At 48.4% G+C, this 26,089-nt stretch overlaps 1 protein-coding gene across 3 annotated transcripts; it reads right to left on the bottom strand.

The window, feature by feature from the left end:
• Positions 1-183: 183 nt before the first annotated feature.
• LOC128889666 (uncharacterized) lies at positions 184-26,047 on the bottom strand. Of its 3 annotated transcripts, XM_054147496.1 has the most exons (12): positions 26,015-26,047; positions 25,267-25,371; positions 16,618-16,825; positions 16,404-16,506; positions 15,244-16,087; positions 14,328-14,761; positions 14,137-14,246; positions 9,792-9,917; positions 8,011-8,106; positions 3,869-4,035; positions 3,593-3,767; positions 184-2,892 (listed from the first exon to the last, which is right to left on the bottom strand). In XM_054147496.1, the coding sequence occupies exons 1-12, from the start codon at positions 26,030-26,032 to the stop codon at positions 1,679-1,681; spliced, it is 3,600 nt and encodes a 1,199-aa protein (XP_054003471.1). In that variant the 5' UTR covers positions 26,033-26,047; the 3' UTR covers positions 184-1,678. The 3 variants fall into 3 exon arrangements, with proteins under 3 accessions (XP_054003471.1, XP_054003474.1, XP_054003473.1); XM_054147499.1 differs by lacking the exons at positions 25,267-25,371; positions 26,015-26,047 and adding an exon at positions 18,215-18,313; XM_054147498.1 differs by lacking the exons at positions 25,267-25,371; positions 26,015-26,047 and adding an exon at positions 17,485-17,683.
• Between the last annotated feature and the right edge of the window lie 42 nt (positions 26,048-26,089).

Genomic DNA, 26,089 nt, shown 5'->3' with positions numbered 1-26,089 from the left:
TCTCTCAGTCATTAATATCTGGTGCCATCTAGCATCAACAGAGGAATTTTTACTACAAATTTTTTTTTATTTATAATACGTTTCATGAGAAAATGCATTCTAACATAACCATGCGACTTGCAATAGAATTTTAATAGATAATAACATTTCACTAAATAACCGACCGGTGGAACCTTCGGGGAATTTATCTTAATTCAGATAATATTTATTTTATAGGTATATAATACATTGAATTTGCCAGCACATGTGAGAGAAAACACACTTCTCGGCGAATAATACTTGTTTTTTTTTTTCTTACATTCAACACCTTCCAATTATTCCTATACTACTGCTACCGAACATACTTTTTCCAATCATCCGTGGAACGGAGTTTCATTTTCATTTAATCGACTGACTATCCGAACCGACTGTTCTTCGATGCGGCAGTCGGTTAACAAGTGGTACCTGAAATACCATAGCATCTGTAGATCTGACGTTGTACATAAAACGGGTGGGTACAGGTAAATTGCATCGATTCGTCAGCGTTTGGCAATAAAACGTACGTAACTTCGCGAATATTATCAGCTATCTCTTACCGCCTCAAAAATGCGTCATGTATGTAATAGATCGTCGAGATTAATGCCGAAATAAAAATGTCAACGTTACCGGGAAAAAAGAAAACATTGTTTCAATATAAAATATGTTACGTTCGATAGAGGGGAGGTGGGTGGGTGGGTGGGGGGGGGGGGATCGTGGGGATGGGGGATGGGGGGTAAGGAAAGAAATCGATTTCGATGGGACGAACCACGATAATCGTACTGTTCGGTAAGCTGCGTATCAACGATGAATTAGTGTTCTTCGTAAGCGCAGTGAGAGTGGCTCATCGACGTTTTTCTTTACCCCGAGTACAAGGGATCCATCGATTCGACTGACGGTCGTTGTCTATTTACAATGGTTGCGATAAAGACTAATTAATTTATAAACATCGTTGTTGTTTATGTACAGACGTAATATAAACGCATTATATCTTATAAAACGGACATGTGTAAAAGTGTCGCGAATCAAACAAACAGTGCGAAACTCGATTCGATACGGTTCGGTTCGGTTCTGAGAGATACGAAGGAGCTCGCAATCGTCGGTAGCCCGTGAACGTCTATCGTCGAGCCTTACAACGGATTCCCAAACGAAATAAATCGTACCTTTACGCGCGTTTCTTCTATTTTAAAGGACAAAGTAATTTTCGTTACGTTTACAGCGAAATCGGTACGCTTCGTTCGGAAAAAGTAACCAAAAATTTCCTTAGTACCTGAGATCGCAAAAAATATACTCTGCGGTTAGAAAATACTAAATCGTATATTTGAAACGATATCGGCACGACGTACGGTCAACGAAGCAAAGGCTCGTCCTGTTTCGCGGCGACTACGCGTTAACCACGCTTGTTCGCGATCGAACGTACAAAGTTACAGGTACAGAGAGATGATAGAAAAAGTGCCCGTAGAATGTTCGAAAGAACCACGGAAAACTGTTTGTTTCCGTGTAAATCCGTGTAAATGGCTGAGACGAAAGCCGAAACATCGAACACCGAACACCGTGGCGATCAAACGGATACGAACTTGTCCCGATCGAATCGTGCAGCGGTTTGAAGCGATCGAAGGGATCGAAGCAATGTCGCGCGATAAGCCGATTGACCGCCAGAACGTTACTTGATCGGTTTACCCCAGGCGAATTGTATCGGCAACGGGGGAATATCGCTGCTAGTGGAGGACTCGTCCTCGCTGCTCGTGGCGGACGCTTCCTCGGAGATCATAGCCTCGCCGCCGGCCTCCTGCGGTCTCTGACCGGCGCCGCAATCGTCGGCGGCTGCCGCAGCTGCCGCGGCGGCGGCAACCGCGACAGCCACCGCGGAATTCGTTGTCACCGCCGCCGAGGAAGAGGAGGAGGACGACGAAGAGGTGGACGAGGACGAAGAAGACGGATCGCTCCGTGGTCTTCGTCGAGGGACCGGCGTGGAGTTGCACGTAGGGGCCCACGCGGACTCCTCGACTCGCGCGGAATCCGTCACGGAGATGCTCTTCGACCTCGCCCTGGTGTCCACGGAAGGTCTTCGAGAAGTCAGTCTAAGCGATCCCTGTCTCGACACCGACGTCGTCGCCTCCGGTCTGGCCATTTTCGGGGGCGTCGCGGTCGGCGACGCGTCCGACGCTCCTTTCGAGAACTCGTCGTCGATCTCCAACGTCCACGAGACCGAGTCACCTTTCTCCACCATAAACTTCACCATGGACGACGATTGCGGACCGTTCTTGTCGGCTGTAAGACTGTGCTCGACGTGCTCCGGACCCAACGATCGCGACAGTCTAGGCGTCAAGTTCGCAAGAACGGTCACTACTTCGTTTTTTTGACGCAACCTCCATTGCAGCTCCTCGTTCCTTTGCGCCAATCGTTTGTTCTGTTTGGAGACCTGATGGATCGACTCGTGCAGCACCTCGTTGTCGTGAGACATCTGCCTCTCGATAGCCTCCTTGCACTGAAGCTGGGCTTTCAGGTCCTCGCATCTGGCCTCGAGAGCGATCGCGCGTTGCTGCAGCGCCTCTTTGTCCTCGATCTCTCGCCTGATATTGTCCAGTTCCGATCTCAGAGTCGCGTTTTCCTGACTTCTGATCTCCAACACCGATCGCAGAGACTCGACCTCCGCGGTGAGCGCCGCCCCCTGGTCGTGCACCACCGATCTTCTCTTGAACTCTCCTTCTTTCCGTGTCAATTCGGCCTCCTGTTCCGCGCGCAATTTTACCATCGCGGCTCGGTGTTCTTTCGCAGCCTCGTTCAACGAATCGCGTAACCTCAGCTCGCATCTGCGCCTCTCTTCCTGCAGCGCTGCTTCGAGTGTGGCGATCTGCTCCGCGTGACGGGCTTCCACTGCGGAAAAGTCGATAACAATGTATGACGATCATATTCTACGATGACCGTTAGGACAACCGTTTGTTCGCTTCTTTCTAAGTCGCTCTGGCTATAGCGGTCGGTCGTTGTCGTCGTACGCGCGTTATTATTTTTCGCTCGGAGCGATCGACGTAGCGATCGACGTAGACGAGACGGATTGGAAAACGGAAGAAAAACAAAGCCGCGGGACGGGAGACGAGAACGAACGGATCAAGTCCGTCGAACGTGCCAACCTATAATTAACCTCGATGAACGTTACGTGGTCACTAAATCTAGCGTTTGTGATGTTCGCGCGCGCACGCGTGCTCGGTTCGCTTTTGAAAATTCTATGCCCGAATTATTCACCGTCTCCCGGGCTGCGCGTGGGCACCGACACTCGCCGATTTTAATTAACAATTGCTCCACTTTAAATCACCGTCGTTCGCCACCGACATCGAGACCATTAGGCTCGTTTAAGAGAGAATATCATTAGCGTACGTATCGTCGCGTACGGTACGTGACTTTTTAAAACCGCGAGATACACGGACAACGTAACGACGGATTGGATTCTCTCGAAAACAAAAAAGGGGGAAACATCCGAGCGTCGCGACGTACGCGTAAATCACGTCGCGTTATAATTTTCACCGTAACGAGCCAAGAGACCGAAAGAAACGCAAATAAATCTCTTGGCAAGACTCACGATCTTCGCGAAGCTGGTCCAAGGCTCTTCGATGATTCTCCCTCTCCGACTCGAGCCTCTCTTCAATGCCGAGGTTTCTAGATCTCAGCTCCTCGATCTCCGAGCAGGTCGACATCCATTCCGTTTTCATGTTCTCGAAATCTTTTTTTAACTTTGGAGTAGAAAAGGCGTCCAACTGCGCGATCGAAACAGAAGACGATTAAAACTTTGCACGAATGATTCGGAAAACGAGTTCCGAGTGTAACGCGATAAAGAGATAAAATAAATAAAATATACCTCGTAGGCCAGATACTGCACGGTGATGGAGAGAGCTTGTACAACTTGCTCCGCCCTTTTCACGCGTAGGGTCTCGTAGGGTGCGTCGGTTTGTGCGGCCTGGTCCCGCGTCTCCAACGACGCCCTCGTCACCGCATAATTGTTGCCGTGCTCCTTGGTTTCGCGATCTGCAACCAACGTCACCGGGCCCATCACCATTACGATTCTTCCAACTTGGACATAAATTCGACTCGTCCACCCTCGGGTTGGCGCGCTCCTTCGGCTCGTGGCATTTATTCCTACGACTCGGCTATTCCATTAGTCTTCCATCGGTTCTCCGCTGTTACCGGGATGAACTTCGTTCGCGACAGTTACGCGACGCCGAACGAGCCATCGCGACGAACGTTGACGAAGACGCGAGCCTTTCTAACGTCTCGCAAAGTTGTTTATCGTCGGTCATGTTACACGCACAGGGCAGATTAGGAATGGAATCGACTGCGACACGTACTCGCCGATGGCGAGTTTCTTTCTCCGAATACCGAGAGATATTTCGAGTGTACTTACAATTATTTCACCGAATAAATTCGCTTTTCCATTTGGAATCGGTCACCCATAAATAGCGAACCCTAGCCGTGTAGCAATTCGAGGATAACGATCCGTGCGATCAACCTGCTTGCAAGCTGGTTGAACCCATCGCTACGTCGAAGAAAGTCGCGCGGAAAACTTGTTCGCCGAGAGAAAACTGTCGACAAGTCTTGGAAAGTCGAGCTACCTGTTTTTCAGGATCTTTCGGGCGGCCGAAGCGCGGAAAATTCGCGCGTATACGCACGCTCGCCTAGCGGCCGGTTTTTACTCTATTTATCGTCTGTCGATTTTATGGCTCGTTGAATCGTGACGACGATTTGGTCTGACTGCGTCACCGGGATGTTCGTCCTCCCATTATTGCCGCGATGTACGTGACAGCACGCGGGCTGCGTTCGTCGCGAGCCTGATACTTTTCGGCGGCTTGGACCAGGCTACGAAAGAAAAAGAAAGAGCGAAGGATGGTAACGCGCGAGAGTTGAATCGATAAACTTTCGGCGCCCGGCACGGTAGAAAATACGCCCGAGAACATCGGGCCAGTCAATGAAAACACTCTGGGTTAAGGTCAACCGTACGACAGTCGTGTCGCGAGCACGTAAAATCTGAGAAGCCGAAGATACTTCGACGGCCACCTTGGACGGAAACCTGGAGGTTCCTTTCCGCGTTAGTTTTCGTACCCGTCACGCCCACTATCGTTTATAATCGCACGATATACGCAATTAGCCGCAATTAGGTAAACGAACCGAACGTTTGCGTTTCATCGACTGTCTATCAGGATGAAATACGGTAATGTTTGCTCGTCAACCGGAGCGGCAACACTCGCGCACTTTTCACGGAACAAACTTTTGCCGTTAAAGTTTTGTTTAAAAGTTCTTTATATAAAGATAGCGGTATCTTTGCTCGACTACTCGTGTATCGATCGATAAGATCGTAGATTCTTCGAATCGTATCGTTGTACTTTTCTATCCCGTTTGCACGAGTAAATCCAACGGAACGTTCGTTTTTTCGTGACACGTATTTGCTCGACGAGCGCTTCTTTTTTCTTTTTCTTTTTCTTTTTTTTATCCGATTCACGGTATCGCAATCAAGCTGGAAGAGGGGAGACGCATTCGAGTATCCGATCACGTGGAAAACGTTCGATAAGGACGATCGAGGAACCAGTGCGAAGGAGGTGTAATCAGGATCGTCATTTGTAACGATTTGCTGGCCAAGTCCGCACTTCGACTGAATTAGCACGAGCCACAGGCTGCCTCGCGAAGCGATATATCCCTCCTTCCGTCTTCTCGGCCACTCCTACCACCACCTTGAATCGAGATGCAACCTCGAAGAAGACGATGGACACGCGGAAAACCGTGTCCGACCGGACACGCGCTCTACGCGCTCTTCGTACATACGACTCGAGCATATGACCCACAATGTCCGCATGGATTTCCATAATTCCGTTGAAACCTCGATTTTCTTTTCTCGCGTGAAAGTCCTTCGACAGAAGTTTTCTCTCGCCGGAAAAAGCGCGATTATATCTTTCAGGGAAATTGAGGGACTGGTCAGCCTTTAGAATTTTAACCTCGCCTTTGCATTAAACTCGATATAAACAAATATCAACAAACTATACGTCCAAATATCACCCACATTGAATGAAACAAAAAATTTAATGAAAAAGAAAAAACAGCAAAATAAATTTGGAACCAAGAATGGACCAATATGCAACTCCAATTCTGCCAAATAGAAGACTACAAGTGGCAATAACAAGATCGAGAATTGTCCACACAAATTTAACCCATTGTTACAGAATAACGAAATCACAGCCACCGTCACGGACCTTTTGCGACGAACCTCTCACGGTTAAACATTTAATTGAAGAATGTCGAGGAATGCAGCGCGATCGAGTAGAGTTCAAACTTGTAAATAATACGCAAACGATCCTCGACAATAGAAACGAATTTCTCAAGCTTGTAGATACAATATATCAACGAAATACGATATAACGAATAAATTGTAATTCGATTGTAGATACTAACGTGGTCACTAATAAGCCTGTAGTTGATGTGACCTTAAACAAAGTAATTAAAAAAAAAAAAAAATATTAACAAACGGTTCGTCGAAGATTCCGAGGAAGACGTCTTCGTAACGCCGACGATCGAAGAGCACCGCCTAGGCGTCTGCCTTTTACTCTATTTGTCGTTCCGTCTGGCGATTTTATGGCTCGTAAAAATGAGAAGCGCTCGAGAGACTGGGATTCGTTTCAGCGGAATCCGTCATTTCGTTAATGGAAAAAGGAAAGGATAACGAAGATAATGACGGCCATGCGAGCGAGCACGATCGCGACGAGTTATTTCAAGGATCCGTGCTCCGAATAAATTCGCTTTTCCATTTGGAATCGGTCACCCTTAAATGGTGGACCCTGGCCGTATACGTACGAGACAATACGTGTCCGTATAGTGATTCGAGGATAACGATCCGTGTGATCAACGATCGGATAACGCTCTTCCGCCAGGACCTTAGCAGACAATTGACGATTCCAGTCGTCGCTATTTGTTTCGTCACATTCGTAACGCGAGCGTAATTAACGATGACCAAATGGTAACCAGATCCTTCCTTCGAACTGATTCAAACTCGCCGAAACAGTAGGCACATAATTTTTTTTCACCGTTTGCTCGACTATCGATGCGCATACCTCGCAGTTGCTTCATGAATGATTAATAGAATGATGAATTAAAACGAAAGGAAGCGCAAAACCGTGACTCGAAGAAACTCGACCCGTGATTCGATGCTTTCTAGGACGCGTATGGTTATTAATAATAATTTTTACTTTGGTAACTTGCTCCACATAAACACGCACGTACCCCGCTTCCGCGGACTTTAACCCATTTGCAACTCGTTCTTATCGGCAATATTTTATTTGAATACAATTTACGAGCAAATCGCGCGCATATATTCCCTAATGATGCAAATGGGTTAACATGTCGGTAGTTAACGTGCTCGTAGAGCAACGTCCGCGATTTTATCGCGGTTGTTTCGTTCGTTGTTTTCGCGTTCGATCGATCGAGCCGGATTTTTTCGGAACTCGTAGCGAAAATCGATACCGTAAAAGAGGGAACGGAGTTTGGCGTATCCAAGGACCGGTGAAAGCTACGACTTTCTTCTTCGAAGCGACAAGCCACGCGCGCGGAGGGACACGCACGCGTGCGTCCTCGTGTACGCGGAGAAACGCTTCTACGTACGCACCGCAAAATGACCGTGTGACTTTTTTAGAAACTAGCTACCGTCGGTCGGAGTAGCGCGGCCAATGAATTAGAAAGCATGCCGGGATGATACGTTCTCGCGAAATCATCTTCCTCCCACGGGACAAAAGTACAAAGAGACAATAGTGGAAATAACGAATTTTTAATTCTGGGATTATTGCTTGAAAAAAAAAAAAGAAAAAAAAAAGAGTAATAGGTAATCGCAGGATTTAAATTAGAGACTTCGTGCGATCGGATCGCAAAGAAGAAGACATTTTACGATCGTCGACGACCGGTTGTCGCGGTTCTTCCAACCGCGATAAAAGAAGACGTAATGACAGCGCGAAAATATCTATATACCTTTCGTCGATGTCGTTGAACTGTGCTGCTTCGTTGGGACAGTGGTTGTTAATCTCCTCGTTATTGTCGGCTTTCGCGTCGCTGACGGACTCTTCTCTGGAAAATAGAATTCGCCGCGTTAACGAGAGCACGTTACACGCTCGCCGGTAGTGCCTTAAATGACGTATCGTCGAGTTTGCGAGTACCGTTCGCGCGAACCGTTTCGCTGCCAGATAATACGTACACACGAGCTCGGAACTACCAACAGTGAAACTCGACTTTTCAACGCAAGACAAACAACGTTTGTTCGTCCGAGGAAAAATCTTTATTATCAACGTAAAACTAATCTCATAGCTCAATGTAATCAAACGCTAACGTAATCCTGTAGCTCGGCGAATAGTGTAACACAAAGCCTGTCCCCTAGCTGAACGACTAACGTAATTAAACGCAAAATGCATCCATACTCGGTCGCTTCCGTTCGATTACATTTAAAAGTGAAAAACGAAAGCAGAATAAAATAATATTCTCGCGAAACTGTCGATCCGTCGAGCTGCGTATACAGACTGTCTGTAGACTGTACGTTGGATATATAAAAACAAATAAGTAAATACCAGGATATTTACGATGGCACGAGGAAACCATTGCTGCTGGAATATTCCGGTCATACGAATCGCGCAGTGTCTGTATCGAAACCGGCTGATCGTTTATCCGAATCGTCGTCGATTAGCGTAGATCGCATTCGGTAGTCGCGTAGCGTTGATAATGCTGATCACGAAACACCGTGGCGTACACGTAGGTCGCAAATCACGTTTACGAGATGGATTATTTCAACGGCGCGCACGGGACTAAACGGACTGGCAGACTGTAGCAGACTGAGTGGCACGCTGTTGTTTTCCTGTTTGAAGCTGACGAAGGACTGTCGGGATATCGAACAGCTTTCGAAACGGCCGGGGGTTTAAATCGAACGGTGGTTGCGGCCGTTAGGGATGCGTACCGTTAGGTTTCCGACCCGACTCGTAAACAACCGTCGTTGTCGGAGGCCTACGTTCGGGTATAATTATCGGGTATAATAATAGCATCGGGAAATTCGTTAAATGGCTACGGCTACAAAGGAAGAAAGTATATCGATATTCGATTTCTTAGAAATCGTGTCTGCGACTCTAACGTTTCTCTCACACGATTCGTTTGCCGAAACTAGCATGGCCGGTTGCCAATAATACTTTTCAATGCTACGCTTCCTACTCGAAATAGAACCCTCTTGGTAGTTTGCTATCGACGCCGGAGATAGTACCGAACTTGTTCGTCTCGTTGACGCGGTCCGCGGTCGATGCGAATCAGCGCAAACGGTTGCATACGGACAGGCGTTCGGAGGAAAAGTATTCTCTTCGTCGCAATAGGTCTCCAACCGGAAGTACGCAGCGGTACCCTCGACCTTTCGTTTCCTCCGTTCAATCAGTGAACAGACATTTTATATGTACATACGGGGTGTGTACGAATAAAAGTGTTCCAGGCTAACGTCTCCTAAGAACCAAAAGGCTGACGAGATAAAACCATAATGACGGAGACTTATCTTTCTAATACGATCAACAGATTGCGACTTTTAGTAACGAACAAACTAATAAAATCGAGTCTCTGGTCGCCGTGCTTTCAGAGATATTAACCTGTACTATTTTTAACGTACACTCTGTACACACGTCCGCGTACACCCGCCTATGATACGTAGTATATGTAGTATACGCATATATGTATACGCACGGTCATCGTATTATATGGGGCGCATGTACCGGACCCTCGACACTCACCGAGATTGATGGGCGAAATTTCTACACAGTTCTTCTTGCTCTCGAAACTATTGACACGGTTCTGTTGACTATTGCGACCATTCGCTACCAGTCTTCTTGGCGGGTTTACCGATGTCGGCGATCTCTCTGGAAATACAGAACGAAACCGATCAGTTGCGATTCCCTGTTCCAAAATGTACAAAGGAAGTGCAGCGACCTTTGTAAAATCAGTTCGTTGCTATCATTTGTCGCAAATTAAAGTAAATTGAAAAAGTATAAAGTAAATATAAAGTAACCACTCCACTTTTTAGCAAAGTGTAATCGCGTTCTCCTTCTCATACATCTAATACTTTTACCAGGTAGTCGTGAAAACAACAAGGTAACACCGCGACGCACAGCATTACGCGTCGAATGGTTCGTAAACCACGGAATTTCGTTTCTCTCGTCAATCGCAGTTACCATAACGATATTTCACGCGCATCATCGGAATTCGTGCCCGACGAGGCGTTACAGCGAGACGAATCCGTGCCGAGAGCTAAGTATAAACCGGTGCCCGTCGATTATGCCAACGAGGAAAAGAAAACGTTTATTATGTACACCAGGCTGCACGTAGCCGTTGCCTACGAGCTCGAGCATATAACGGCCGGTGCATGGGCCCCGTGTGCGTAATGGTTCGAATCGATCTTGCACGCGAGAGCAAATTTACGCGGATAATATTTTACGCGGTCGGGCACGACAATTAAGAATATCGATCCCTTCGAGCCTGGACGTGGACTTGAAAATTGTTCTCTCAATTGAAAAATTGCGTTCCAGGCGCTGTTAAGCCCATCGCACACGGCTGCAACTGATCACTTTCAAACCACTCTGAAACTATAGATAGCGGAGTAGGTAAAACAAAGAGCGCAAACGGTTTGCAACGCTAATTTCAAATCGGTCGCGCCCGTGTGCGTTCGGCCTGTTTATTACAACGAGCCCGAGGTATCATAGTTTCCGATGAACTTCTCGGACACCAATGATCGATGGACGACGTATAAAAGAGAAATCCCGTGACGAGGTGTGTAAGTAGGGTACCTTTGATCCTTCCCCGTAAAGTTTTAGACTCGCTTAAGAGAAAACCGTTCGACCCATCTACCTTTTCGAATGCCTATGCAGCCGCCGCGAGCCGGTCGCTCGTACTCGTTGGAACTTTCTAGCGTTAAATGGACCACGAAGAAAAAGACAGGTGGCAGATAGCCACGGATCTCGTTCATTTTTTCATAGCGAAACGAGATTAACGTATCGGTAGACGAGATCTCGCCGGCCGAGTCGTGTCTCCCTATGAAAATCGTTTTCCAGGCCAGAGGACAAGGGTCGTCTCCCGGCTAAATCGCCGGTCGCTCCTAATTATATGACTCTACCTCTTTTGAAACTGCCGAGCCGCATTTTCGTCGAGTCTCTGACGAAATCCGTCCGAAGAGCTGGCCTACCCTTCGATCCTTGCTGGCCCATTTTTAATCCTCGCTTTCACCGTGGCTTCGCCGGCATTCCGCCGCTAAAAATCATTCCGGAAACCGCAGCAGCTATTCACCTCGTGGTGTCCCGGCTCGACGCCTGGTACGGCACCAGGAACGTGTACCACCGGTACTCGCTATTATCCGTCATATTTATCGGTGAACCTTTCTTCATCCGTTACGCGCACTATTCGTCGCGCGAGAATCAACTCTTTCCCATCTGTCGCGGTGACATCGCGTTATCGTTGGTTCGAACGAACGACGGATAATCAAACCACCTCGATGCCGCGGACGCGAAGGTTGCGATCCATGGTTACTCCATCGCGGGCACGTTAACTCGAAGACTGGATCGACGCGTTCCGATCGTTGTCGCGACCCGATTCCAGGTCCGCGACGCGTGTCCGTCTTTCACCGGCGCGGGCGCGATCGACGGTGGGTTTAACATCTGATTCCGATGGGCGATTGCGTAAGTGGTAGATCGAGCCGGGTGTCGTGGCAGTGGTCGTCGGCCTTGGAAGCCGCACGTGGTCGCCGGGTGCACCTGTCTAAAAGGGTGGGGACACGGCAGAACCACCGGCGTGGTCGAGTCGAAGGACGTGCACACGGCCAGAAGAGACGACCGATGAAGAAAGGCAATGCCGGAAATAAACCACCCAGTGCCGTTGACCCGTACGCGAGCTCCGTCAGTCGAGAAGCTGCCAATGTACACGACGAGAGTTAACACCTAGGAGAGTAACGCTAGGTGTCCACGCGGATGCTTTCGGCTCGAGAATAAAAAGATCCTTTGATACAATCGAATTTCCATCGAATACGAGAGCGATCGATTCAGCGCGGAACGACACGAGAGTAAAACTCTCCGGTAAGACTTTCTTCAACGGTCACAGCATCGCGAGTATAGGAAAACGGAGCTTAAGGGTTCTTTCACACGGACGCGCGGTTAACCAACGTTACGAGACAACTTCCAACCAGTTCGTCTTACGCAGTTCTACGGTATGCTTCGTGAATCAAGCAAGGACGAAAGAATAAAGACTTCCGGTAAAGGACTATTTCCAGCGGGAAGGTGGATTCGCGGAATTCTTCCTCGCGTGCCTCGGCCGAAGGAGCTTTTTTTTTTTTTATTCTCGGTACCGTTCTCCGAGAAGGAAACTCTCGAGCGGACATCGAATGCGACGATCGTCGCGGATGCTTCTGTCGTTCGGCCGACGGAAAGAACGTCGGCCCTGATGCGAAAGAACGTACCGAAAGGCACCTTCGGTAACGGTATCTCGGGAAACTTTCATCGGAGTCTCGGAGAGGGGCAGGTGATCCAGCCTCGAAACATTTCGATGTACGAATTCTTCCGACGATCGAATATCAATGAACGCGCGATAACATATTGCGGAGGAATCGAAGCAACGTCGGTGAAATCCTCGCTCTCGATGACCCTGTTCCTTCGATCGACCCCAGTGCCGGCGCGAGAAGACGGGACACGCCGAGAATCAGGTCACGTAGAATGTATTCGTGGCTCGCTCTGATACAGCGTCGAATCGAAGATCCGACGTCGATAAGAACATCCGATAAGAACATGTACCGATGATGGCGTGTACGTTGGAATCGATACGAGACGATCGAGGTTCCGCGGAGCACAGCTTCGATGCACTTTGCACCGTCACATTGCGGTATTCACTGACGACGACGCACCGGCTGTTCGGTCTTGTCCTTCTTTTGCTCTGTCACGAGCGCGCACCGACTATCCGCGTACCCTCGATAAAATCGGTCAGCCGAATGGGGTACAGAGCGAAGACGTATCGCGTGCGAGTGTGTGCGTGCGAGAGAGAGGCGGAAACCGCCAGAGGAGAAGGAAGAGAGAAGACCGGAAATGCAACGCGCGTGCATAAACAGCGTCCGAGCGAGCACGAGGTCCGCCGAGGACTGCCGACTGGATGCTGCTGGTGTCGCGGCTGCGGCTGCGGCTGCTCGAGCCGCGATCCAATGGAAACGAAACTGCCCAGTGGCGCCGGAAGAGGGGCATCGGCGCCCTCGACACTTTCGACGTCCAAGTTTCGCGCGCCCTGTATGGGTCGATAGAAAAACACCCTCCTACGCCCACGCGAATCCAACCACTCCGCTCCCTTACGTGGACCGAACCACCCAAGGCGTGTTACGCGACTGTAGGTCCTACGCGCGACGCAAAAGCAATTTTCGACGTCGATCATCCACAGTTTCGATATATCCGATCGAAACATTCCACCTGGTTACTTCGGTTACCTTTGTTTCCATGGAGTGTATTTCGAGCGAACGCGTAGATGCAAAAAAAAAAAAAAAAAACGTAAAAAGAATGGGTACTCTTCTATACGCGTTCTTAGTAACGCGCTCAGCGGTTACTCGTTCTGTTGACCTTTGCGGTCTGAACTTTTTCTACGCGAAAAAACGCAAGGTATGCGGTCGAACATAACTCGATATCGCAAAATCGGTTGGCATCATGTTTATTCAAGCTCCAGCGTTCTCCGCAAGGTCTTCCCGTCACGGTTTCTACCGCCGCGACTCCGCAACCTACCTCTCCGTCTCTGTAAAATATACACGCGTGCGAGACAACGCGAGTGCAACGAGTACCTCGCGATACGAACGTTGCACTCTCGCTCGATCGAAATGAAATTAGAACAATGGTGACGCGTGTATCGTTGATGGCGGAGCCTCTATTAACATCGCGATGCGACGTAACGCGAATAGATATCAATTTGATTCGCGATCGTTTAAAAATAAATCTTCTCTCTCTAAATATAACGTTTATTATTCGCGTGTTACGTTAACGTTTATTATGCCGAGTAAAAGGTTCGATAGTATGGTCGTGCGAAGTAAAATTTTGTCGTTTTAAATTTAATGAGAATTCAACTTACTTGACGCGTCCTTGCCAGGTCCGGTACTGAGATCACTCAAGGAGCTACGAACGGAGCTTCTGGCAGTTTCTTGAGTCGGTGATTTCATTTCTTGACGACCGCGTATCCTCCTGGCAATTAAGAACGTCTTAGCGATGCTACATACGCGAAACCTTTCAGACATTTGCAGTTACCGACGACCGATGCCTCACCTCTTGTCCTTGTTGTTATTGTTATTAGCGTCGCCAGCTTTTTTTTGCGTCGATCCCGTGGCAGATGGTTGGCCAAGACTTTGCAGTACTCTCGACTTCACTTCTTTCCTGATCGGCCTCGTTCTCTGTTCGTTCTTGCCAGCTTCGATTTTACTCATGACCGCGTCCCAACGGCCACCCTTTCGCGACGACCTCTGCGATCGCCGAGCCTCTTTCTCCGCCTCGTCTTTCGGTCCGGACTCGATCATCGCCTTAATCTTCGAGACGACGTTCCTCTTAGGCATTTTGTATTTCTTCAACGGAACGGCGTCAGCCTTGTTCTGGCCTTTCGACCGCATATTGTCATTGTTTCTCTCCACCTCGATCACCGTGACCTCGTTGGTATTCATCGATCCATTGGATTCGCCGGACGCATCCAAAGGATTCACGGCAACCTAAACATTATCGATCGCACGATATCAACAAACGTAGATAGACGCGCTTCGGTTATCGGATCGTTTCGTGAGTGTTTTGCGTGTTTCGTTGGGTAAACTTTCGATGCGGCGCTAGTCGTCCAAGTGTATCCTATTTGCAAGTTAAGTAGTCGATATTTTTTGTCCGTAGTAGTTTCCACCTGTTTTTCGAATCCGATAAAAGAGTATACGTTGTACAGTCTACCACGGACATCGACAAAGTTCGTAACAAATGTGCCGTTAAAATAAGCCGTTCGATGGAAATGTTACTAATTTCTACAAGAAAAAAAAAAATCGGTACATTAAAGCGCGAGTTGGGAATACCAGTGTTTTTATACATGGGAAATAGCTATGGTACATCGTGATCGCGGATTACGTTACGCGGTGTGTGTTACAGCCCTTGATAAATAACCGAAACGCAGTGTGATCGCGAAATGGTTCGACAATCGAACCGATCGACTCGCCTGTAAGTAATCCATGATAACCTCCGCGTGAACGGGCGATGGCTGACTTCTCTGAGAGACCTCTGTGTCGATGGTGTCCGGCGTGTGATCCTCGTTTTTCTCCACCGTTTCCTCGGGTGCGAGCAACTCGTCGTGTCTCTTATCGAGGTCCGAGTAAATTCCGCTCGAGTCCATCTCTTCTCCTGTGAAGCTCGGACATCTTCGACCGCCAGGAGCGCAAAAGAGCGTTCCATCGATTACCTGGGCCTTCCTATCGCCGCGCACGATCTCCTCGTAGGCGTCGGCGTCGCTTTCCGTAAAGAAGTCCGAGTCCGTCATCGGATCTTGTCTGCACGGAGCGGGAAGATTCGGCGGCGGCGCAACGGACGGTGGATCCGCTCCCCGACTCGCCGGCCTCGAGTTCTCGCCGTCGCCTTGATAGCCAGCTTCCAGGCTGGTGATGCTGGTCACCGACGTAACGAAACTGATGGGAACACCTGTGCCCCTGACGGGTTCCACGGGCTTAGGGTCGAGCGGAAGCTCTTCGGGAGACGGTGTTCTCTCGCTGGACCCCTCCTCGGTCGGCTCGACGTCTACCGAAGGCCTCGACGCCGACGCCCGCGTTAACGCCAGTCGCGAACCCGCCGATCCCGTAAGATTTTCGCAGGATGGTGTCCTGGAGCACTCTAGCGCAACCGTGAAGTCGGTCATCTGGTCAGGGGTCAGTATACCGAGACTCTCGTCGTGTTCGAACGAGTTCTGCTTGTTCAGCATCAAATAATGCGGCGTCGCGTTCACTGCGTTCTCATTGTAAGAGCCCAAAGACGCATCCAGGAGACAGTTCTCTCCGGTGTCGTCGAGCAAGCTGTAAACAACGTAACGGAATATATAATACGCCACTTTACCGTTCGTTGAATATTTTCTCCATCCGTCCGGAGAATGTGTTTTGCAAATGACGACGGTGTATTTGCACTCGTGATGAGCTACCTATTATTCCATTAGGGTTTTTACGACCACCTCGAGTCAGGTCGAATCGGTGATCGTAAACGTTTTTCGGATACACTTGACGCTAAGCGCAGACATTGTTCCCCGCAGGCAACGAATGTCATTCGCAAAACCAGACTCCGGACGGATGAAAGACGTGCGCGGAACGCGTAGTAGGAACACGCGGTACCAGGTACCTGAGAAAGTTGCTCTTCTCCTCGGCAAAGTGAACCAACTGTTGCATGTCATCTTTGTCGATGTCCCATACAGGTGATTTCGTGAACGTCTTGCGTCCCGAATCTGTCGATAGAAAGCGTCGTTGTTAATTATCTCGCTTACAGCGCTCGTCGCGAAAACAAGGACGGGCAACGTTTGATGGAATTCATCCGAAATTCAAGATTAAGAGGTTACCTTCTATCGCCGGCGTAGACACGGCTCGTGGCATGCACTTCGTTTTAGGACTGGACTCGTCCTCCGCGTCGACGAACTGCAAACATCCCGATAACACCAGCGAACGTCGATGTCCCGGTACCAGCGTCGGTGTTCCCAGTACTCTGGATTTAGGGAAGAAGGACGGTCGGGCCGCTCTCGGGACCGGTATCCGGCTCTCCCCTACGTTCTGGAATCGGACAAACGCTACGATAAATACGCGTGCACTCGTTACGCGTCAACTATTTCACGTATCCGCTCGGTCTCTCGCGAAACACGCATTTTACGGAGACGGCCGGAAATTCCTCCCGAAGAATGTTCTAATCAGCCGAGCCGTCTCAACCCTGAAGCTTGCGTCGACTGAATCTAGGCAGGCACGATCTCGTTCCAGCGAATAAATTAAATTCAGTGGCCACGTACGCGTACAGTACTCGCCAACAATTCGCGTTCCGATGGTCCCATATCCTACATCCCGCATCCACACGGCATCGCCAACTTTAAACCTCGTAATTTCGCGCGTAAACTTTCCAATGATTAGCGCGATATTAGTAAGTTATCGCAACGCTCGAAATCCGTATAGAGTTGCGCGAGACGGAAAAGCTGAAGAGAGGCGAGCGATCGCGTATTGCCGCGAAATATAATAGTGAAATAGAGTAGAAAGAAAGAGATTTTTCAAGGTCGAACGTAACACGCTCGACCCGAAGATTCGCGCAAAGAGTCCGTTGCCCTTGGCCCATCTCCAAATAAAACCCTTCGTCCCGAGGTGAATCAGAAGTGTCTCTCGGTTGGCAGTTGAGTTTAATTTAATTTTAGCCATGGTCCACCACCGCGTTAAATTCTCGCAGCCACCTTTAACCGAACCGCTTCGTGTGTTTTCGCTCCTTCCTGCCGCGTAAGAACACGCGTAACCACGGTGGCGGCGGTCTGTTTCACGACCAACGAAAACATCGGTCGGTGGTCGACGGAGATACGCGGAATCTAAGTTCGTGTAATATACGACCAATACAATTTCATAGAGAATAGTTTTTTTTTTTTTTTTACGGAAAAACAGATTTTATACGTCGCCGGTGGCTAATACCAAAACTGTTCGCAAAAGGAATGAAACAAGAACAGTTGTTTCGTTGTACATCTGAGATTCATGACTCACGGTCGATGTCGTTGATGCTCGAAATGATTGTAAACATCGGTACGTGTGTATGCGTGTGCACGTATCGATTCGACTTTGGTGTTGACATTTTTTTCCGCGTTATTCGAGCGATTACGGTCTTCCACGTAATTATCGAGCGCACGCAAACTGTGAACGGTACCAGCGAAATATTTCTAAATAATTTGTTTCGAGCCGTAGCAACGCAGAGTCTCTAGAATTGAAGCTCGCGAGTGGCACGGCTGAAAAAGGCACCTCTGTAACGCGGCATTAGCGACGATTAAACGCACACCCGCGTACGAATGATTCAATTATGAACAGTTGAAACGAAACACGTCTCGGTGACCGAATACACTCGTTACTCGTGCTGCACGTCAACGCGTTCCTAATAATAGTATTGCCGATGGCCTGCTGAAAGCAAGAGGAACCAGCTACCAGAGGCTAGAGTAACGGAGTGCGTTCACCGACGACCCTGTCGAACGACGCCGCGGCTGAGAACTGGGTTACATAGCCGCGAGTTTTCTACGAACCGTTCGCGCTGTTACTACTCGACGACGCGGGTCCCGCACGCAAATCACGCATTTTTTTCTGCGGATACACGCCGATCATCGACCAACCAGCGGCGTTTCGTCATCGGCAGCGTCGGCGACTTTTACACAGAAACGATAAATTATTCAGCAGCGATGCATTATCGCGTTACGACGGCGATTCTTGATCGCCGCGTCGCGAATGTTTGCCAACGTATCAGATTTTTATTCCGACGTTTTCTTATTATTTAACCACGTCTAGATTTATCAATCGCTATCGCGTGTATTTACAAACATTTTATCAAAGAAAATCCGCGCGCAATAAATACGCATCGCTCCTTAATGCGCGCGTGGGTATTGCACGTACGTATTTAAGGAACCAGAAAATAATGTCGTTTCTGCGAATGACGATACTCGTTGCGTATTAATTGATTTGATTTATTTCAATGTATACGGGCGTAGCTCGTTACGATATGAATACAGTGTAGCAATTATAAACAGCAATTACTTATTGATTTTTATTAATCCGGCATTGAAAATTTGCACACTAGATTTATTTGTTGGAATTTAATGAAACAAAATGAGATATCCCAAAATGTCTTGATAATGCTCTACGAGATACAACAGGTTATATATATATTTTTTTTTTCTCGTTTTCTTAATGTATGTTACTCGATTACGCCGAGATGGCTTGACCAATCGGAATGAAACCTGTTGTATCTCGTAGAGCATGTCTCCAGGATGGTGGCACTATCAAGACATTATATATATATATATACATGTCGAATTGAGTAACCTCCTCCTTTTCGAAGTCGGTTAAAAAACGACATTGCTTTCTGGTCCCTCTAATGCATTGTACATCGAGAGAAAAGCATCCCGAAGGTGATTGTCGCGTATCTTCCACATTTTGCTTATGGTCGCGAGCTCGTTAGGGATCAAGAACCGCTGCGTTAGACCCTTTGACTCCATCGCAATCCGCATACGTGACGCACTAGGTTTTTCCAAGACTGTACGCCGACGTTTGCGATTCACCAGCCGTAAGCGTTCGAAATCGATCGATATCCGCCAAACGGTCGGCATCGATCTAGGAAAATGTCAGGGTCGAACGGGTCGCTGGAAAGATATCGACGAGACGAACGACGCCTGTTATAATATCGCAACAGCTCCTCGCAATTTTACCGACGCGAAAACGTGGCGCGAATCGAAATCGACGCGACCGAGTCGCGATGACGGGCAAAGGCCAGACCCGAGCATAACTTGATTCCATTAAGCCTTAATTCGCGCCAATTCGAGCCGCCTACCCAGTTCGTTATCTCTCTTTCCACGCGAGACAGGGCAACTGTGTTAATTGGGAGCACATTCGTCTAGATTTTTCTCGCTCTAACGGAATCACGGCGAATCCGCGGATGGAAGGGGACACGGTATCGCACCGTCGGCATCGGTAAGCATTTTTGCTCCTTAAACGAAACTACGTTCGTTGCACCGTGTCGTCCTTCCCGATCAGCGAAATCAGCGTTAAGATTGAAAAGTACTGGGAACGCTTTCTAAAACCAGAAACACTTTCTAAAAGGCAACATCGTTTGAGAGTTCACACGTAAATCGGTTATTTAGACGCGAAGCAGCGGCGATGTCATCGGTTCGTTTTTTTTTCGCGTGAAATAAACCCCTTCGGTTGAAAAAAAGATAAACCTAACACGCAGTTAGAAAAGAAGGAAATAATCGAGGTTTTGCGTAATTCCGCAGACGGCAAGAGTCGTGGACACCGTTTGGCAACGTCGAGCAGCAATTTACTCGATCCGCTGCGCGCGACCGCGCGAGCGGCAGGCACACGTGACGCGTGTTATGATCCCGCGGCTACGTAATTCCGGATTGTCGTTATTCGAATAGAATTAATTGCCGCACCTGTGCGCCGAACGACAACGGGATCTCGGGCCGGTCCAAGTCCACGGTGCGAGGCCGGTTCCCAATTGTAACGTTCGAACCAACGCGTAACAGCTCGCCGATAAGATTAACGTCGAAGGTCTGGCCGTGATACGCGCGCGTCGTAGAAACACGCTCTCAACGGTGACGTTGCATCGCGACTCGCAACGTTCGCGCGTACCTAGCTGCGAGTTTTACGAGATCGGAACGTTCGTACCGCGTCGCCAACTTTCATCGTGGCCACCTCTGATAACATTATTCGCGCGTAAGGATGATTGTAGAAAAACGAAAGATGATTGTACAGTCGACGAAAGGTGGATAATTACGTTCGTACGTTTCGCAATGTTTCCGCGATATCGAAGAACAATTTACGCTACACGTGTGCACCTTGCGAAACAGAGGCCTTCGGTTCGCGATCGGCTGATCACCGTTCCTCTTCGCGTCACTTTTCCCGCCTCGTAATTCGAGCCACCACTTTCCCTTGTCGCGTAAAAACGCGCACGGGTACGGGTCGTTCGCGCACCGATACCAAATAAAATTCGACAATCCGCTCACCGCAGCCCCGGAGCCACGAGACGAGACGGATTCACCCCATCCGTTGATTCGGTCGATCCACCGCGTCGCGTGGCCGCGTTCCCGTCGATTCAGGAAATTTTCCAGCGCCGGGAAAATGCGGGAAAGGTTTTCCCAGCCGCGTAGAAAGGAACCCGAGAGAGCCGCGGATCGATAGCGAGCGGTACGATCGCGATGCGCCCGCCGCGTGTACGACAATGAAACGTTCCGGATTCGCTCGCCGATCCCCTGGCCTGGTACTACCTATTCCACCACCGAGCATCCGTGCACCCACACGCTGCCAATGAACACGCGTGTACGGTGTACACCTTCTCGTCCGCGTACGGACTACGGACCTCCGCGAGCGGCCGTACGCACTAGACTGACACTTTGTGTAACGACGATTGCTATTCTTTAGAAACACACGGTTTCTGCGTTCACCGGCCCGTGAATCCGTATGTACGCGCGGACCGCGCGATACGGACCGTGTAACCAACGACGCACACCGTCTCGCGTTAATCGTCTACCTTTCCGCGATTAATAATATTGAATTATGGGATCGGTTAAGGGGTGTATCCTGAATTTGAACGTCTAAAAAAAAGCGGTTTTTCGTGAATTTTTTTAGGATGGAAGAAAATAATTCATTCCATCGAACTTTTTATCGCGTTTTCATACATATTCGAGTAGTCCGTAGACATTTTTTCAACAAGAAATATTGAAATCGAGTCGACTGCGACGCACGTTTGTAGAGCATCTCGCAATTAAAACCTTCTATTGGCGGGAAAGATGCAGGTCGTGATTTTGGGTCGACGCAAAAAACATAAAACCAAAAGAAATTTTCATTTTCATACGTTTTTCTTCTATGCGAACTGAGAAAGACCCGCAAAAATTGTGAAATGTGAAATTACTGCGAGTTTTGACAAAAAAGAAGTACGAGTTCTTTGGGTGAAAAAGAAATCACTTTAACTTGATATAAAAAGCTGTTTAAAATTTTTTGCTGTATAAAGTTTCTAACCAAGTTCTCGAAAGACTAAATTCCTGGTCCAGTAAAAGTTCGCCGTCGCGAATTATCGATACAGCCGATAATTTGGACAAGACTCGCGTTCCGACGATCAAGGAAAACGTAAACGTAAACACTTAGTGGTGTAATATGAGACCATCGTTCTCATTCACCTAAAATAAAACACCTGTAACCTAATTCCGACGCCACCTAGACGAAATAATGCGTAATTCCTTCGGTAACGACTCTTCGAAGTACCGTGGCCGTTAATCTAATTGTTTTATCCGTGATGTAATCCCGCTATCGATACGTATCGGTTTCGAACCAATAACGCGACTAACAAACAATCTGTTTAGTACAGCTTTTTTTGTTAAAATTTACCTCTCGTACCATTTTCTCAAAAGACAAACATGCTGTGGGTCACGGAGGGCCAATCATCGGATCAATCCTCGGTTAGCTTGCAACGTCACCAAACGATCTCTTTGTGCCGGACTCGATCGATTTTAGGATCGAAATCGTTCTATAGCTACGCGACCGGTCCTCGTCGACCTTTATACACATCCGTTCCTACTTTCCGCCACGTAAAAATTCCCGAAGACCTTGAAAGGCCTCTCCTTAACCTCGACACGCCGACTGGCCAACTCGCTACGTTTTCATGCAACGGCGCACGTGTGTACGCGCGAGTACGTGCTATGTACGCGACGTAGTCGAGGGATCGTCCGTTGTAGCAAAATCGTCGCAGTCGCGTTACCATTCGCGATTACGCGGACCGATTATTAATAGCGAGTCGACGCTACGATAAATCGAGGAGGATAAATCGAGACCGCGAAACGACCAAAAAACGGTACCCTACTCTTGATTATTATCTATTTCCGGAGCGATAACGAATTACAGGAAGCGGTAAACGCGAAATATTAAAATATGGAATGGGAATAAAAAGAGCCTCGACGATCGTTATCGGTTCAGCCACCCCGATATCATCTACGAGCACTCTCTCCTAGACAGAAATATAACACGGTTGGCCGCAATTCGACGTGTTTTCGTGCCAACTATTATATATACATATCGTATATATAGGTCTGCCACCGTTGGATGCAGTTGTCCGACAAATTGCAGACACAGCATCGTAGGACCGCGTAAAGATGATCGAAACGCCCTCGATAAGAATTCTCGACAATTGAATTCGTTCTGGTAATCGAGAGTCCAAACGTAACTTCGACAAATTGCAGACACAGCATCGTAGGACCGCGTAAAGATGATCGAAACGCCCTCGATAAGAATTCTCGATAATTGAATTCGTTTCGGTAATCGCGAGCCTAAACGCAACTCCGTGACGTTCGAGAGTACGGACCGATTTCGACTCGAACGCGTTCGAAACGCGACTCCCTAATTCGCATTTCGCAGTCCGCGCGCGTTAGAAATGGTCTGTTTGCACATGTACCGGTTTCGTGCGAACGAGCACGTCTCCGAAGGACCGTTAAACACGGTGAAAATTTTACGAAGAAAGCACCGTCGCCGGATAATGGGTCAAGTCGGCGAACGCCGCTTTTACAACCAGTTCGCGTGTCTCTTCTCTTCTATGCCCGTCGCGTTCGACGATTCTGTTATTACGCGATGGTCGCGAGATCGACGCGGCCGATTACGTTCGCACGATATACGAAAAATTGACGATTGCAATTCTTTTGCACCGATGAAAACGTAGCTTTTATCAACCTTCTCGGTTCTTTGATGCGAGAGCCAAGCTTCTCTAACAATTGTTTCGATTTCCGCGAGTAGTTTTGGTTCGATATGTAACAGAAACCGACAGCACGTTGGCCATACGAGGCACGTATGTGCCTGTTCATGTTCATCGATCACAAAAACTCCGCGGCGTAGCTGACACAAACGTACGTGCATCGGACGAACGTGACACGTATGCAGGTACTCCGCATCGTGCCGGAATTGACGTTTGACGGAATCGACCAGAAAGAAACGAAACACTTATCGTACCCTCTGTCGAAACATTAACCGGTACCGTCCGATCGAGATAACGCTGAACGTTTCATTTATAAAATAGGTTACTGTTAGGAAATTTCTTGAATCCGCAAATATAAACGTTCGTATCTGATCGTCACAGTTTCTGCACTAGTGCGGATAAATAAGTGTTCTGCGGTTTTCAACGTTTTGTACCCAACCGACATCGACAGTGGAACTCTTACTCGTAGCGTTTCGTGCGCCGCATGCTTGTGCGCGTATAGCTTCAAGTCTGAACCTTGGTTCTCGAATCTATCGATAAGCCCGTATCTGCACGCTCTTCCATTCACTAAAATTAGAGACCATTTATCCCACGTGTATCGCGGTATATTTATAAATTCATTTCCGTTCACTCGTTCTAACAATAAGCCCGAGCGCGGTCAATATCGAACAGTTGGACCGCGATCATATTGCAGAGTCGAATTTGATTACACTCGACTTTTCAACGACTTACTTGGCTGGATAACCGAGAGACAAGTTGATCGTATGGTACGAGAACGCAAAAGTATCTGTCTCGTCCCGTTGTAATCGCGACGTGCACTCGTTTCCGAATACGCCATCGTCCGAGTTGACTGTGTACCGCAGTCCCGGGCTGATCGTGACGGTATCAAACTACTTTTTCTACCGCGACAGACCACGATCACTGCACAGTAGTCGACTCCCGGATAGATTTCGGTCAGACAGGCCGAACGCACACGGGCGCATTTGAAATTAGTGTTGCAAACCGTTTGCCCTCTTTGTTCTACCTACTGAATTAGTAGTTAAAACAAACCAGTTTCAATTAGTTTCAGAGTGGTTTGAAACCGATCGGTTGCGTCCGTGTGCGATCGGCCTAAACAAGAGTATCGTCCCTATAACTCGATTCCTCCTCGAGTCGAAACTTTATCCTCCCTTCGCGAAACGTCGACAAACGAAAAAGTAAACAAAAGCGAAGCCGCGCTAGGCACCTGGCACTTACAATTCGATACACGCGAATACAATTTGTTTCTTTACATTCTGTCGAAATTCCTATCTCTTTCATCGATAAGTTCGATCGTCGAAAGTCGAGAATCCTAGAAACCGTGTTCCTCTTTCTCGAGAAATCAAAATCGCTGTACGACTGTACGCAGAAAATCGAAATAAAAACCGAAATCATCTATTACGGTATATCGATTTAATCATCGGTCGTTGTTAATTTTCGCGCGATTCAACAAACAGAGTTGGAGTTTAGAGTTAGAAACAGGGAGGGAAGTACGTTTTCCGTGAATGATCGGAACCGACCGCGGTGTCGTAGGATTAGAAATACGTAAAATATACATTGACAGGAATCAGCAACAGTTGTTGACAGAGAGTGTCGATAACGCGTTTCTCGCGCATAATAATTAACGATCGGTCGGAGACGAATATAAACGTTTCGTCGAAGGGACCGTGTATCGTGCGTTATGGTCGCGCGAACCGATGAACTCGCGATTAGATTTATTTTGACTGAAACTCACCTTGGCCATCTCGTCGTGGGTGGGTCCTAAAGGTTCCTCCGATCCGAAACACTCTGATCCCGGGGGCGAACGATCCGGGTGCGATCCCTTGACATAAGTCGCGTTCTGGAAAACGGCGATAAATGGTGAGGTCGCATGCCCCAGTCGTTTTTTACCCCGCGCGACGCTCCTTTTCGATCGCGACCGTGTACAACATTCGTGGCGACACGTCGATCGCTTGCGGATGCCTCCACGCAGCGACGCTCCCGACGCCGGCGTCGCCGAGAACGACGTTATTGATCGGCGCCGTGCGGAGGCGTCGCTACCCGCGGAAAGGGAGAAGGGGGTGGAATTGCCAGTGACGGAGACAGCGCTCGAGCCTCGAGGTTGGATGACGACGTGGAGATGGAAATGACCAACCGGAGCGCCACCACCGAAAATCACTCCGCGAATATCCACCGACTCCTCGACCTCTCTCCCTTTGCTCTTAGTATCGAGTCATCCCCGTGCGAGCAACGCCAGTCTCCCTTTCTATTCGGAATTTCATTCCGAAAGGGAGGAATCGACTCGAACAAATTTCCATTCGCAGGACTCGAATTTTGTAATAATACGTCTGAAAATCCATTTAATCTGTACCTCCATTCAGTCTTTTTTTATCCGTGAATTTTGAAAATAACTCGTCGACCAGTTGAACAATTTTTCTCGAAATATGTTTTACAAAGACAAACACGTAATTCGTGGCACGATAAATACGTCGATGCGAACTTACCCAGTAGGACTCGTCCATGTTGATTGTAGCGCGTATCGTCGCACAATACCGGCATGACAGCATGGACAGGCAAAC

This window comes from Hylaeus anthracinus, unplaced genomic scaffold (assembly GCF_026225885.1).
Source record: "Hylaeus anthracinus isolate JK02 unplaced genomic scaffold, UHH_iyHylAnth1.0_haploid 11997, whole genome shotgun sequence".
NCBI classification, from domain to species: Eukaryota; Metazoa; Arthropoda; class Insecta; order Hymenoptera; family Colletidae; genus Hylaeus; species Hylaeus anthracinus.
This window is presented reverse-complemented; position numbering and strand designations above follow the sequence as displayed.

Coding starts and splice junctions, on each gene's coding strand:
- LOC128889666 (XM_054147496.1), bottom strand. Junction 16,507..16,617: donor GTCTACGCCGGCGATAGAAG/GTAACCTCTTAA, acceptor TTCTATCGACAG/ATTCGGGACGCAAGACGTTC. Junction 4,036..8,010: donor TTCAACGACATCGACGAAAG/GTATATAGATAT, acceptor CGTTGGTTGCAG/ATCGCGAAACCAAGGAGCAC.